Raw genomic sequence first — 15993 nt, 5'->3', positions numbered from 1 at the left:
AAAAGTTGCACTTCCTTTGAATTGTCTGCGCTGGAGATATTTTCAACCTAGCTCTGCTTCCCTTGAAAGATTAATTTGGCATTCATTCAATTCTCGGATGAGCTCGCAAAACGTGAAAGAAGCTGCGAGTGTCACTAAAATGTAGGACCCGCCTCAGCTCTGCAATGAAGAACCGTGCATCCTCCTCCTCGACAGCAAAATGGTGCCTCCTTCCTCTTCCTGCCCCCTCGCTTATCCTGAACCCCCTATGCTCAGCTACCAGTAAACCCAAGTTTACTTTTCTTCTAGATGGCATGGTAGGTGTTGCAAAATTATATAGGCTCTTGAATATGTTGAGAGATTAACTTGTCTGGAATCTGGTCCAAGGGACGACTCTCCAAGGGGAAGGTCTCTGCTGCACCCCTGGGTGCACACAGCATCAGTCCTCACAGAGAAATGCTCTTTTCAATTGCAGATGTAGCAGCGGTAGCCCTAAGTCCCCTTGGCATGAAAAGCAGCCCTGATCTAGGAAGAGAAACTGCAGTAACTTCAAAATTGTTGGCTGCACTTTCACAAAATGTACTCAAACCATTTTTTTCCATTGATCTGACGACTCTGGTTACTCAAACAGCTCCTCAGACAACTTCCTGTTCTGCTGGAGAGCTCAGCAGCCGTGCCAAGAAGCAGAGAAAAAGCCCAAATTCTAGCTTTATTTTGAGGTCATCAGAAATAGCTCTGGTGGATGGTTCCTATTTTTGTCCCAAAATGTATTTATAATTTCACTCCCGCTGAAGGGTACGGCGATCAGACCTGCCCTGTTCCCTGAGATGCCAAAGGGACCCCAGTGGTACTGGCTGTGAGGGGGATTTGCAGTGCGGGCAGTTCTCCTAGATCTAGCACTAGATCTAACCCACACAAACCCAGCTCATCTGTGTTTCATGTTAGTCTTATTCTGGATCAAATTTACCCTGGTGCAAGGCCACCAGACTCCACAGAGCTACAGCAGGGTTAATTTGGCCCAATCTCATTCCAGCCTTCAAATTTAGATGAACCAATGTCCTATAGCATCGATTATTCGCGATAAAAACAAGAGAAAAACAGAGTTTAAGGAGTCGGTGAGCTCTGTGCTCTTCTGGCCCCGGTTCCTGCGGTAGCAAAGGGAGACAGCACGGGAACACAGTGACAAATAAGCTTTTTTCAGTGCAACCAGCTGGGATCTGCGGCGGCAGAATCGGCCACCGAACCTGCACCTGGCGTCTCCCTCGCTGCTCCAAAAACCGCAGGATATTTTCAAGATTAGTGGTGAAATCTGTGGCTTTTCACTATCCAATGGGAAAATTAATGTATCTTAGGGGTTTAAAGGGATTAGCAGATATTTTCAGAAGTATTTTATCTTTGGAGAAATTATTCCAAAAAATCGTAGTGTTAGCTGCGCTCCTTTAGAGATGTTAAGTGCCATCACGTTGTTAGTATTTCTTGGGCCAGAGCTTGTTTCTCAAATCCCCATTCTGTTCAATAAACACTGACACGAAGCAATAACATTCAGTATGTGTGTTGTAATGCGTGTTACGTTACAGCTGGCTGTGCTGCTTAAACTGACTTGCAATTTAATTCCCAAGCAAGTTACTTAATTGCATAGCGTATGGAAAATGTTGCTGTTATGCAAGCCTATGTTTCCTGATAATAGCCAGTAAAGCTGCTTTCCTTACTCAATTTTATATCCTGGAAATGTTCTAATTCAGTTTATTAGGCCAAGAGTAGATAGAGCTAATTTTCCAAGGGCAGCTGCTCTCCAGAACATCTGCATGCTGCAGACAGTCTTTAAAACGGCTGGTTGGCGGTGCGATTTGGTGCGATTTCCCTGGCGTCGGCTCTGCACGTGGTGCACCCGAGGAAAGGCTTGCTCTCGTGGGGCATGGGCTTTTCGTTTCGGCTGGGGCGGAGGGGGGAGCCGCCTGCCTCTGTTACAGGAAAGCAGCATCGCCTCGCGTGCCCTCTCTGCCCTTTCTTTCCATTCCGCACATTTCTCGGCCGAGGGAAGCAGCTACGCTGACGGCGCTTTTGCCAGCTCTTGCAGTTTCACGGCCGGCCCGGCCCTGCCCTGCCACTCGCGCGGCCCCCAGTCTCCGATGAAGGCCGCCGAGGCTCCCAGCTTTCATTTTTAAAAAGAAAGTACGTTTTGAGCCTCCCAGCGTGCACAGAAAAGGCAGAAAGCCTTGGGGCACCGAGCGCACGGCAGAGGCACAGAAACCAGAAAACCAATCGATCGAACGCAGGGTTCAGAAAAGAAATACCAACGTAGTTGTTTTTAGGGTGATCCTCATGATCTGGGGGGGCGACGCTGGGTTGTTTTAACAGCAAACGCGTGATCGAGAGCCACCCTTCAATAACGATTATGGCCAGAAAATAGCTTATAAATACAGAAAACGCGGCAGCAGCCAGCAAACCCAGCGATGGCTCCCCGTGTAGCAGAGGGGAAACCAGGCAGCACGTTTGGCTACAGCAGGGGAATCGCTGGGGGTTTGCTCGCTTCCCTCCGGCACCGGAGCTGCCGCTCGGCTGGGTGCAAGCGCCGGCTCCGCTCGAGATTTCTAGATCAGATTTCAGGGCCCCAGGAGTCTGGGTTATTTTTTTAAATGAGGTTCGACGCTGCATCTTCCGGAGAAGCTGCCAGTTATCTACAAAACCTATGGCTCGTATTCACCCCATACCACAGGTTTCAGTCTGAATCACAGCAAAGTGTGGTTGACCTCAGATTAAACTACTTGCTCCATGGCATTAGACTCAAAGGTGGGCCAGCGCGGGAGCTGCATAGACACTGGATATTTTTACATCAGAAATTTAAGCAAAAAATCGGGGGGAGAGGAAACGTTCGGGCCAGGCTGCACACAGCCGAAACCATGGGGCTTTTGAAGGAAAACTCTCCAACGTCTCACTTGGTGCCAAAGCAAAAGGCCATGTTTCATTTTGGTTATGTAACTTCTGAAAAACCTCTTCTCTCCTTCCTCCACTGCGTTTTAGTACTGAGGTCAGCTTCTCAGCGAAAAACGCTGCTCTGAACCAAATCTGCATCTGACATGCTTGCAAAACATAAACAAACCATTCCCAAAACGAAACGCTTCATTCTGAAAGTGTCAGAATGACACACACCACTATTTTTAACATCCCTCCCTCTTCCCCCACCCCTGTATTTTTTTCTAGGCCAGAGCTATTCAGAAAATTTGTCTGAATTTGTGAATCATTTTGACTCCCCCTCCCCTCCCCCTTGACATTTGCTGGAAAATTTACTATTTGGCAAAAAACCCCTCTTCCTCCAGCCCCAGGCAGCTCTCACAACCCTCGGTCCTGCCAAGGCTTTGCCGGGACGGGGGCTGGGCGGCCGCAGGGATGCAGTGCAGCCGCTGCAGGGCACGAGCGTGAGGGGCAGGCGCACAAACACCAGCATCTTTCGGGGCGTCGAGGGGCTCTGCGGCCCCGAGCGGTCCTGCCTTTCGCGGTGAAGCCCCCGGGCATGTTTCTGCAGAGCCTGGGTGGAGGGGCAGTGCGGAGGGGGATCCCAACATGGGCGGAGCGCTCGGAGCTCTGGTTCTCTCGGAAAATCTTCAATCCAGCGCCTGGCCCCTGAAGGGAAGCACGCGTACCATGGGGCTTGCAGCCGCTCCTGCACGAGCCGATGGAAAACTCGGCTTTGATGGAAACACGAGTGCCCGGAGGTTTGCAAGGCGGCACAGTGGCTCGGTTCTCCATGGCCCGGCAATTCGCAGAACAGCCTGTGCCTTCGCAAGGCGAGCGTCAATGTTAGTGCTCTCGTTCGTGAGCATTTTGCTCCGACCCTGACACTTTCAGCAAGTGGAAAACTTGGATCCCTCTCTCTCGGTCCTCACGGCCAACCTATCTGCAAGTCTTGCAGATTTCTCCAGGATAACATCCGTAGCGGAGCCTTTCCAACCTACGCGCCCAACTGAAATCCACCTCCAGGGCTCATCATCTCCCATCTCAGTCTCATGTCTCGCTATCCTTCCCTCTGCAGACTCGTGCTGCAAGGAACCGCCAAACCCCTCGCTGAAAAACCACTCTCCGAATCTGCCACCAGGCCCCTGCGGCAGCTCTCTAGGCCTCCCAGCCTCGAATCCTCCTCCTCAGGGGCACCAAGTCCAAACCACTTATCTTTGTGCTCAAGGCTGTGATTTATCCTATTGCCATCACTTCTCCTTTGGGGCCGCCCGCCTCCCGCATCGAGCCGTGCTCCAGCACGAGACGAGCCTCTGGCACCCCGGCACCTCAGAGCTTCCCCCCGCCGGGAAGAGCTCCCATCCCGGGAGCAAATGTGGGATCTGGACCCACAGGAAAGCTGCCCAAAAGCTCAGAGACCCGGCAGGAGATAAATGAGACCTGCGGGGAGAGGCCGAGCCTCTTCTCCTCGCGACGAGACGTCGCTGGGGGCTGCTAATGGTGCAGGAGCAGAGCTGTAAGCCCGGGCTCACGCTGCATGCCGTCACCACCTGTGCAGGAAGGATCCCACGAAAGCCAGGCTATGTTAGCTGCTCCCTCCTCCAAGGGACAGCCTGGTTCGGTCTGGAGCTGGTTTTCACCAGCTTATCTTGAGCGTATGAGCTTGAAGCAGACCTCTCAGCGGCGGCACGTCTTGCTTGCAGCCCAAAACGTGCGCTCTGTGTGCGTGAAGGTGGCAACGTGACACCCGGCAAGGCAATGCTGTCGGCTCGGCAGAAAGATCAAGGTTAGTCCGTGCTCTCCGAAAAGCACAGAAGAAAAATGCAGGATCTGTCAAGCGGAGAGGGAAAAAACAGACGAGGGGGATAATTTATATACAAATCCCTAGGAGAACATTGCAAACAATGGGGCCAGAGAGCACGCTTCTCTGCGGCTTTTCAAACACCGGCCTTCACGTCTATCCTGCAGCCTTTTAAAACACGACAGCAACTCAGGTGCACACAGATAAGAGCCAGGTCTAAAATCTCCCTCCTTTGTTTCCTTTCCGGACCGGACGGCCTCGTCGCCACCCGCTCCCCTTAGGCTAACACCCTCCTGCCCCAGCCGGCCGCCCAGAGTGAAGGGCTGGCAGCTCCGGACAAATACAGCCCTTGAGAGATAATAATTAACAAGCTTTTTCTGTAGCTGCTTGGCAGCTGCATTTCCTAGTACCTCCTACTTCTGCGACCGCACGCCTTGCTTTCAAGGCATATCTATTCGCGGCAGCCCGAGCTGCCCCAACCGGCAGTGCGCATCCCTGCCGGCTCCTCAGCGGGGACGAGGCGGTGGGACTCGGTGGCCAGCACGCGGCCGCGAGCGGTGCACGGTGCTCCTCTGCCTCGCGCCGCCGGGATGGGCATTGGCACAGGTCCGTGCGCAGCGGGCGCTCATGGATATCACGCTGTTGCAATGGCGCCTGGAAAAGCCCCAAATACCAACCTGGGGCCTTTTACAGCCACTTTGCATCAAAGCTGAGGATGGCAGAAGGTACCAGGTGACAGCAAACTGGCCCTGGTGGAGCTAAGCTACTACTACACGGGTTTGGGCAAAAAAAAAGAAGAGAATTGGGCTCAATTTCAAAGCAATGTTTGAACCTGTGGGGACTTATTCAGGCTCATCTCTAATTATATCCTGAGCTCACTGTTTTAAACTAGCTCTGTAGTCCTCAGCAAGGGCTACTTTGTACTCCTCATTTGAGCTCCTTGCCAATCTGCTCTTGGATTTTCCACTTGACATTATTAGAGGATTAAGTTGTTTATCTCATCATCTTTTATCTGTCCTGTTGAGTTTCCTACAAACAGACTTTAGCCAGACCAGAAAAGATAGAAGGGGGGAAAAAAAAAACACTTTCAAGATACAATCATGATTCAGGATTTGTCCTTCTTCTTGTTTAAATTATGAATTTGGATATGTAAACTGTGCTGACTCTTTAAATCTGGAATGTATTAAAGAAAGCATTAGGCATTACAACATGTCATTGGATTATACAGTCCTGATTCAGCTACAGCTGTGGAAGAAATATATAACAGGAGGTCCTGCAGAGTTATACATTTTAGACTTGGATCATCAATTGCCATAGAGAAGATAAAAACAAATGTAGCTGAGCCTGGAAAGAATGTTGCTAAAATTGGAGAAACATTTAATGCGAGTAGCCTAGGGGTGCAATAACTTTGCCTTAACTTAACAAAACCCACCCACACAAAACATACCAAGAGAGATTGCAGATTGGACGCTCTCATCCACAGACTGCCAAAAAAGCAAACCTGACTTTTTCTTCTTTTTTTTTTTCTCTCTCCTACAGATGCAGGATTGAATGGTCCCCGCAGAGTGTTAAATATATATTACCCGTAATAGCAGCCATATTATATTTGGACATGTTGCTAATTCTCCCTGGCTGCCCTGTACCTTGCTTGCAGCAAGAGGACATAATAGGGCTCAGGGCTGCTGGCAGAGCAATTGCTCCAGTCCACACGGCGAGGAGCCTGCTCGCCTCAGACAGCACCCTGGGCTCGCCTCTTTTTGGGTGTACACAGGCCCCCTGGACCACTGTATTTAAGTACCCACTTAGTGGAAATGTTTTGAATGCATTTAGCTCAATGGGATAAAAGCTGTTCTTAAACCTCCCCTGGAGGACAAGCGCTGCTGCAGCGAGCAGCCTTTCCCCGGAGCTGGAGGCAAGGCTCTGCTCCTGTCCCTTCAGCAAGCAGAGGGCAACGAAGGCTGGTTAGCGAGGAACAGCGATAAAAAAAAAAAAACATTTGACCTTAAAATGCAGTTTCCAAAAAGTCATCCTGCAGATCTTTCCACTTGTAAAGGTCCTATCCACAAAGGCGCTGAAGTGCTGTGCTTATCGACAGACACAACCCGTGGGGGACCGGTTCTCTGTGTCGTTAGTGCAGTTTCATGTTAGATCTACCACAAGACATAACTGGATATATGCAGGGCAGAGCAAGGCAAAAAGTGATGAAGGGCCAAATCTGCAGCATACCTGCCGGCTTCGGTGGAGCTACAACAGCTTTTATCTGCATTTTATCTGACCCTAACAAAAGGAGCGAATTGTTCAGCAGAGGAAGAGGGTTCTTTGATTGTATCTCGCTGTAGACGAATTGCCCAAGCAAGGGCAAAGGGACAGGAAGCGAAGGGGGAGGAGGAGGAGGAGGTGATGCTGAAGGTAGGCGCTGCTGTGTCGAGTCCTCCGCTAGCTGCCACTCGGCACCGCGTTACTAACATGCCCCGGCCTTGTGCAAACCCTGATGGAGAGGCAGAGGGTCGGGCCGCTCTCTGGATAGCAGTCCTACTAGGACATCGTACTTCTCGTTCCTGGCATTAACATTTTGGTCTTTATTCGGGCAAGGCCAAAGCCATTCAGGTTGAAGGGAGTTTCATAAGAGCAAAGCCTGCAGAATTAGACCCTCTGTGCTCTGCACAGTGTGACAGCCCGACTTGCCAAAGCACCAAGTACAAGACTTAAAGCCAAGCATGAAACTCCAGCAGCCGAGGATGAAACCCTAGGCAACACTCGGATAAATCCAGCGAGCTCCACAGCACGGGAGCTGCAGGGGCCGACCTCCCTGCAAACCAAGCGCGCGAAGCAAACAGCAGAGAGACAATCCGACTCTGTACTTTGAACTGAGCTCATTCAAATGTCAGTGTGTCACTCCCGAGCCCATATATGTCCTTCTGGGGGATGAAGGATGTTTTACTATTACTTAAGAACCGCAACGGTGCTGAATGTTAATGCAGTTCCTGTTGTGTAGTGCTGATCAGATAATACACTGTACCACTTGCATGAAGAAGTTGTAAGTGGTAAGAAGCACTTGTTTTACCCTCTAGTTCTCCTTCCGAAAGCAATCCTTGTTTTTTGGCTAGCACTAAATCTTAGATCTGAAAGGGAGAATTGAATTCCTTTTACGAGGCTGCCTCCTTTCCCACGTCATTAATGAAAAGAATGTTCTTTACTATAAAAAACCCACTTCTTTCCTTTCATAGCTGAAAAGTATGATAACACTGAAAATAACATCGTGAGAGGGAAAAGGGTAACGTGGGTCTCAGCAGCATAGGGCTGCTCCATACTTTGATACTGTCTATCCAGGAGAAGCTGCAGGCCAGAAAGCACCAGGGCTCAGCAGCAGCTCGCTGCCACCACGGCGGGGGTCTCGGGCGGCACACAGCCCCGGCGGCCGCTCCGCGTGCGGCGTTGAGCTGCGGCCGTCGCCGGGAAAGAGAGACGCTGCCAGCTCCTTCTGCAAAAGCGTGCAGCAGCACGGAGGGCACTCGCCGCGTGCACACGCGGACAGAAACTCGCAGCTGGAGCTGCCCTGAGTTTCTGAACATAGCCATGACGACTCACGGAAAGGCACTGCTGGATCATCACCCCCTCACAGAGCAAATCGCGCATTTTGCTGCCTAAACACCGATTTAAGAGCCGAATTATAGGGACTCTCTCTTGAAAACGGTACACCTCAGACGGAAGCAGCCTCCTGGGCTCCTTGCAGCCACCATGCTGTGCGTGCTCTGGCTCCTTATGCGCCTGAGTAAGAATGAAGTTTTGATAAATTTTACAGAAGACATTTGTGGGTAATTTAGGAAGAGATTCCCCTGTATTAAGCACACCCTAGGCTAGTCCTCGAGACCCCGTTACAACCAACAGAGACAAGGAGGTACCACAGGAGGGGACTTCCCCTGAGGAGACATCCAGCTAGGCTGAACAACATTAATTACTTAACAGGGCCATTTCGAAGGTGACCCTGCCAGCATGGGAGTCCACGTTCCCCTGAAAGCCACTTTTGAAAACAAGGATTAGGCTGCTAAGTTACTTGAAGCTTTTGAAAATGTTAATATTAGGTTTTTACTGTCTGTTAAATATTAACATACCTTTCCTAGAAAGTTTGGCTGGGCTTCATCACATGAAAGCGGGTGAAATTTACTGCATAAATTTAGCTTTTGGTATAAACAAAACCGATCCCTAACAATTCCACGGGACTAATCCGAGCCGGAGCGAGCTTTAACTTCACGCGTCGGTGGCATTATTTCCCTAGTGAATTACAACAGATTTGCACGTGAAGCATCGGCTTTTAGTCATTGCATGGCACCCAAGAGCTCAGCGCTGCACTGATATTTTCTTCACATGCAAATCTGTCCTAACACATTATAGAAATAATATGGAAAACATGAGACAGGTGCTGACTATGATTTGATTCGGGGTTTTCTTTCTTTTTTCTTTTTTCATTTCAAGGTTCTGAAAAGGTGTAGACAAAACTACAAAGTTTCCACTCATCTGGGAACTTAATTCTGTGGATGCCCAGCTAAGCAACCCAGCAAAGCTCCCGAAAACCTGCAGTCCCAGGCACGAGGGCAGGACTCCTTGCTGCTTCTCGGGCTGGTGACCCCAGGGACAACAAGCGTAAAGCTTCCTCTCCATTCTCTTCTGGCACCTCAGAGATGCTTTGGGCTTTTTTGTCTGTTTTTTATGAATGTTTTCAGTGTGAAATTGTTCTAAAAACAAAATACCCAAAAGACAACAGACGCGCTAGCAATTAAGTCCCTATACGAAGCAGATCTGTTATGTGCCATGTAATTCCCATACTGTCGGCCACGGAGGACGTGAGCAGAGCAGAAACCCATCTCAATGAGCTTAAAAGTGCTGATGAAAGGGGACTTGAAACAGCACCGTTCACCTCCCCTTGGGTTATGGCAGCATCTTCATTTAGCCTCCATGGGCAGGGGCCCATAAAAACGTGGCTTGTCCCCTGAGCAGGCACATGAGTAGGTAGAAGATAACATTTGTGAGCGCCCCAGGGCGCACAGACTCAGCCCAAGAGCATCTCAAGCATCTGTCCAGCCACCGGGCATCCCTAATCTCTTCCCAGCAGATGAATGAGCCTCGCCGCCGGGTCTGCTGAACGTGGCGCCCTGTGAACCGAAACACAGGGACGTCCACCTCAGCCCGCTCTTCGCCCGGGTCTGCCCACAGCAGGGCTGGAGGAGGCTCCATCCGCCAGCACCTTGCCTGCAGCACAGTAACACACGTTACTAGAGTAACAGTCATACCTCCACGCCACCGCGCAGGGCCCTGCTATGCTAGACGTTATATTGATGCAAAATCGGAGATACCACTCATGAGCTAGGAGCTCGTAAGACAGACACGGTCGGAGGAAGGAGTAAAAGACACAAACGGCGGACACCACACAGACATACGTGCCCAGGCTTGCATGCATCACTGCAGCCGTGGGGTCACGGTTTCTGTTACGCAGAGGCTTCCCGATCGCAGTACCAGCTAGGAAAAGGAGTGAAGGCATATTTCATTTGATTGATTTTGTAGAAATAAATCAGGAGTGCTGCTTTCAGCTTACGCCTTGGGATGTCTCGAGGAGAAATAAGCAAGGGTCCCACAGGCCCCTGGTCAACACCACCCCTAGCTAAACTTGGCTCCTCTCAGAAAAACATTATGGCCATTGCGAGTCAAACACACAAAAAATCGATAAAAAATATCACCCATCAGCAGCAATCCCATGAGCGTCTCCCAAAAGCGCTTGCCATGTCGCACGTGTCCATGGCCGTCCCTTACCGCAGGCAAGCCGCTCTGCCTGCTGCAAGGAGCTGCGGTTTCACGGCGTGCCGAGAGCTTCCCAGCGGCCAGACCGCCACGTATCCGCGTCTTTCCGCAGCGGCCGGGGGAAAGCAGCAACGAGGAACACGCCGCAGCGTCTTGCGCTGTTTTTCCAGGATGTTTCTTTTTTTTTCCCCCTTAATGCTTCATTTTCCCACAGTAAGTACTTGCACGGTTTCTGCCTCTCCCTCTACTTCTCCCTCGCTTTGTTGCTAGCTGCTGAGGAACCGACAAATTCGGGGATTTAGCCCAGTAATGACAACTTGCTGCAATGAGCAGCACTCGAACACCTTCTGCTCAGGGGACAAGCCGGGGCCCAGCTGGGTGCCCCTCGCTGTGTTGGCTTTCCCTTGGGAAAGGCCCACGGGGTCCCCCCGCACCAGCAACACCCCCAGGCCCCGATTTCCCCACCAGGAGTCAATGGGAGTCACAGCTAGAGCTGGGCATCCGGACACGCCGCCGGGACAGGCCGTCCCTCCCACGCAGGCTGGGAAGTGTCATCGCTCAAGTGCCTCTGCAGCCTCGCCAGCATCAACAAACAAGCGCGAGGCTTCGCCAGCGGCAGCCCGCAGCCCGGGGAAAGCCACCGCCGCGCAAAAGCCCTCGCGCACAGGTTTACGCAGACCTTAAGTGCACTCGCAGCTAAACAACAGCAAACCATCAAACTGCTCTTACTGTCGCTGCACGTCGCAAGCCGTTTATAAGCGCGGGAGAGGCCCCGTTTCCCAGACGCTTTCAGCAAACCGAGTTTGCGCCTGCACCAGCCGCGCAGCCCCGGAGCTGCTCCACGTCGCAGTGTCAAAGCGGGGGACCAAGACACCTTCCTGCCTTTCGCCAGACAACGGCGTTTTCTCTAGATTACCATCCGATTCGTGGGCCCATGTGCAAAATAAGCTCCCTACCTGACCTCCGAGTCCCTGCGCCCGGGCGGAGGGACCTGCCTGCTCTCCCGGGAACACCGAGAGGAACTGCGAGAGACAGCCAGACGTCCCTGACGGGCTCACCACGCCAGCGGCCCCCAGAAAGGAAGGGCAGAAGCCAGCCTGCTGTTTGCCGAATCCGTAAACACGCCACGCGGGATGTGCGACGCGGGATGTATCTGCAGCGAGAGCCTTTCCTGTTGCTGCCATCACCGCTCCTCCAGGTGCCACAGCCCCCCGCCTTGCACCCCCAGCCCCCAGCCCAGGCCCAGCGCGGCGACGTCGGTCTCCGCCAGCCGAGGTCTCCCGGAAAGGTTTGCTCTGACCCAGAAGCACGAGTTGCAGAGGAGCTTCTCACACCTTCTTCTGTTACACCACTCATTTCCAGACAGCGCGGGCCGCTAAAATGAAATAGTGAGTTCATGAAAGCGAACAAGCGTGCAACCCGAGACGGCTCAAGTAGCTGCCTTCTGCTGTTGGTAGGGATTTAAAAGAAGTTGCCAACCAGTATACGACGTTGGGTGTTATTTATATGAATCAGCTTTGAATTACTGGGCATTTGCGCACCGTCCTGCTGAGGAGTTGACTATATCCTGCCAAAGCCAGGGATCAACCCTGCACGGGACCTTTGGAGCGCAGCAGAAAGTATCATCACAAATTAGCCCAGCCGCTCCTGCCGAGACCTTTCCAGCGCTGAAAAAGAAAATCAAATGAACCTCCTCAGGCTTCACAGACACACTTTGGACCAGATCTTGATCTCATTTAGCCTGGAGCAGTCCCACTGCACCCAGTAGAGTCACTCTGATCTCAGACCTGCTCTGAGCTCACTCTGGTAGAAGAGGGCTTGTCAGCCCACGGCCAAGCCAGGGGACAGGCCCTGCGCGCTGAAGGCCACGGGAGGCTGCTGAGAGTCCGCCCAAGACCCCAGGAAGCTTTCCACAAAACCTCCAGGATGAGCTTGCCCATCAGGGAATTGTTTTCAGCAGAAAATCAGTGGGATCCATCAATAGTACCAGTTGCTAGTGTGGAGAACAGATGAGCAGAGATTACCAAGACTTGCGCACGCAAAACCAGCAGAACTTAATCAGCGGCAGGATGACAGCAAGTACCAAAGGCAGCAATTTGATTCATCGTTCACAAGCCCTAAGGTGCAAAACTGTCTGCAAACACGATGAGCCCCGGATTGGTAACTTCATGAACTGTGCTTTTATTCAGCTGCTTCTCCATCCTGAGCACAACCGAGTCTGAGTTCGTGGAATAGGAAGAAACGGATAGAAAAGCAAGGATGTTTGTGTCAGACTACTGAGTGTTTTATAAACCATACCATGTCAGTTCTTCACCACGACTTTGATTGCTTCACCCTACTTAGATGTCTCCCCACACTGGTCTTCCTCATGTCACTGAGCTTAACAAGAGTTTCACTATCCTGTGTCTACGGAAAGTTAAATGCAGCGAACCACATCACTGAAAACTGACGGGCCATTGTCACACTTTAAAATTAAGGAGACACTCGGCTGCTCTACGGTTTTCAGGGGTTCAGTGCTGATTTCACGTCAATTTAATACCTCGCCTCCTGAGGACGTGAAGCCTGTACGCTGACCCGAGGAGCTCGCGGTCACTGCTCCGCACTGGCCTAAGGCAGTCAAAGTGCTCTGGATAAACGGTGTGACGGCGCTGGACAAAGCACGCTCTGTGGGGTCCGCTCAGATATGCAATGAATCCCCAAAGTGACGCAACAAGTCCAACGCGTGCGTGTCTTTGGAGAACGCCTCAAAGCCCTCCTTTCTGGAGGGACCTTTCTGCTCTACGAGTAATACAATGCTGATGCTTTCTCTTGCCTGAAGCCTCCCAAGCAGTCCCGAAACAAAGATCCAGAAACGAATGAACTTAATATAAATGTCTAATACAAAACACACTCACTTAAAATACAAGATGCCTCACAAGCACAAAGTTTTTTCCCAAGAGGTACCAGAAATTCTGGAGACTCCTGATTCCCTGTGAAAGGCACACAGATACTACGGTATCGGTATAAACCTTAACAGATAGTTAGCCCACGCAGTTTTGGCTCTGAAGAGGAAACACAGTCTCCCCGAGGCTCACGTAAACGCTGGGACAGCTCCTGGAGCCAGGGAAGCTGTGCTGATAGGAAGCAACCACACGTCAGCAGACGGCTGCAGCAAGTGGGTCCTGGCGAAGCGCTCTCGCAGCCACCTCGCTGCGTGTGCAAAGCCTTGCGCGGGCGCTGCAGCCGGCTCTGGCATGGGCAGGCCACCAGCAACAGGGACGAGTTTCCCGTGCAAGGGAAAGCAGGCACCTCCAAGCAAACGGCAGGCTCCTCTGCACAGCGTGGACCCCAGGCGCGCCGGACAGCCGGCTTCGCCTTCCCGCAGCGGCACGTGCCGCCAGCCCCTGCCCCACCGGCCCGACGTGGGACTCACCACTCGGGGCTTCTGCTGGTCCAGGGTCTGCAGGAAGGCGGGCGCCTGGTCCAGCATGCGCTCGGGGTCACTGGAGATGTCCTCCTCGGACTCCTCCCAGGACGAGGAGAAGCCGGTGGAAGAGGCCGAGGACGACGACAGCTTCCGGACGGGCAGGCCGCCGGGGGGCACGGCGCCCGCCTCCTCCTCCGGGCCCCCCAGGTCCGTGACGATGACGGCGGGGATGCTCCCACCGCCTGCCGGGCACCGGCCCTCGGGTCCTGCGGGGGCCACCACCACCTCGCCAGGCCCCGCCGGTGCCTGCCCCACACCCCGCGTCTCCGCCGAGCCCCCGGTGGGGGCCTGGCTCTGCCCACGGGCCCGCGGTCGGGGGCCGGGGCTAAGCGGTGGCGCGGGGCCGGCGGGCCGGGGCGAGGGGGGCCGGGGGCCAGGCGGGGGGCGGGCGGTGGAGCCGCGCGCCTGGATGTGCGCCTCGAAGAGCCCCACTTTCTGGTTCACCTGCACGTTGTGCAGCTCCCGCTGCAGGCGGCGCGCCGCCCCGGCACCCGGCTGCCCCTCGCCGCTCCGGCTGCCCCGCCGCCCCCTGGGGCTGCCCAGCGGCCGCGGGGGCTCCTCGGGCGGCGGGAAGAGGAAAGCGGGGCCGCGGCACGGCGACCGGGGCGGCGCGGGCGCCGGGCTGAAGACGGGCAGCGGGAGGCAGCTGCCGGGCGTCTCCGGGCCCCCGGGCAGCGCTTGTCTGGGGGGAGGCGGCGTCTTGCTCCCGCCGCTCGTCACCTCGCTGTTGCTATTCATCATCACCAAGCTATTGAGCGCATAGCAGTACACGGCCATAGTAGTCAGCTGGGGCGCACAGGGGGGCCGCCGCCGCCGCCGCGGCGCTCAGGCTCCGCAGGGCTGCCGGGGGTCTCTCCGCGCCGGGAGCGGCAGCATCGCCGGGGGGCGGCCGGGGAGCTGGGCCGGCCCCGGCCCGCAGCTCCATAAAACGGGTCGACTGGGGAGAAAGAGAGAGAGAGAAGCGGTGAGAGCGGCTCCGCACCCCTGGGCCTGCGCCCAGCTGTGCGCACAGCTGGCCAGCCCTCCGGGAAGGAGGATGGGGGCCGAGGCGTGCCGCTTGGCCGCCCCGCGGGTCTCCCTCGCAGAGGGCACCGTTGGGGAGCTCTGGCCGCCCGGTGCCGGCTGAAAGCAGGACGCTTGCAGGTTTTGGCCCCAGCGCTGAGTTTTTCTGAAGGAAGGCAAAAAAGCCTCCGAGCAGCCCAAACCCGCCAGCTTCCGCCTCGCCACCTACGGCCAGCCAAGGGCCAGTCCCAAGCAGGGATTTCTTTTCACCGGCACGTGAAGGCGACCCGTTTCCACGCTTCGCCCTCCTCCTCCTCCTCCTCCTCCTCCTCCTCCTCGGCGGCAGCAGGGGCTGCTCCGGCGGCACCGCGCCCGGCCGCCTCCACGTGCGGGCGCCGCCGGGAGGATCTTTGCGAGCCCCGGCGCTCCTGCGCGCCTCCCCCCGCGCCCGCGCAGCCGCTCCGCGCTGCCCCCCGCCGCCCCCCGCCGCTCACCTGCGCGCAGGCTCCGCGCTCAGTGCACGCCGCCCGGCAGCGCCCGCCGGCGGCGGCGGCCGCCTCGCGCTGCGGGCAGCATCTCCGCGGGCGCGCAGCCCCGGCGCCCGGGCGGGCTCGGGCAGCCTGCTTCGCTCCCCCCTCTTTGGGGGCCGGGGGGGCGCCGCGCTCGGGCGCTGCTCCGCGGTGCGGCTGGAGAGGCGCGGAGAGGAGCGGAGGGAGACGAGAGAGGCGGAGGAGAGCGGCGGGAGGGGGTAGGAGAGCAGGAAGGAAGTTGTGAGCCTGTCTGGGGTTGAACTCAGCGGAACAAGTTTTTTTTTTTTTTTTTCTTCTCTCTCTCTGCGGCTGCCGTGTGCTGCTTGGCAGGACCGCTGGAGGGAAACACGGCAGAAAAAAAAAAAGTTTCCATTGTTAACTATGAAAAAAAACACGTCTCGGCCTCTGCGGGTTAAAGATACACGATCCGTTTTCCACTCCTCGCCCCGGCGTGTGGCGCGCCTCGCTGC

At 54.6% G+C, this 15993-nt stretch overlaps 1 protein-coding gene across 1 annotated transcript in view; it reads right to left on the bottom strand.

Annotated features, from left to right (window-relative positions):
- Positions 1–15785, bottom strand: part of ITPKB (inositol-trisphosphate 3-kinase B) — a 57319-nt gene extending 41534 nt beyond the window's left edge. The window contains exons 1-2 of the mRNA XM_064509937.1: positions 15488–15785; positions 13938–14928 (exon numbers count right to left, since the gene is read on the bottom strand). Of these exons, the coding sequence (XP_064366007.1) occupies positions 13938–14768 (831 nt within the window). The 5' untranslated portion in view covers positions 14769–14928; positions 15488–15785. The remainder of the gene's footprint in view (positions 1–13937; positions 14929–15487) is intronic.
- Positions 15786–15993: the final 208 nt, after the last annotated feature.

The sequence above is a fragment of the Dromaius novaehollandiae genome, chromosome 3, assembly GCF_036370855.1.
Source record: "Dromaius novaehollandiae isolate bDroNov1 chromosome 3, bDroNov1.hap1, whole genome shotgun sequence".
Classification (NCBI taxonomy): Eukaryota; Metazoa; Chordata; class Aves; order Casuariiformes; family Dromaiidae; genus Dromaius; species Dromaius novaehollandiae.
This window is presented reverse-complemented; position numbering and strand designations above follow the sequence as displayed.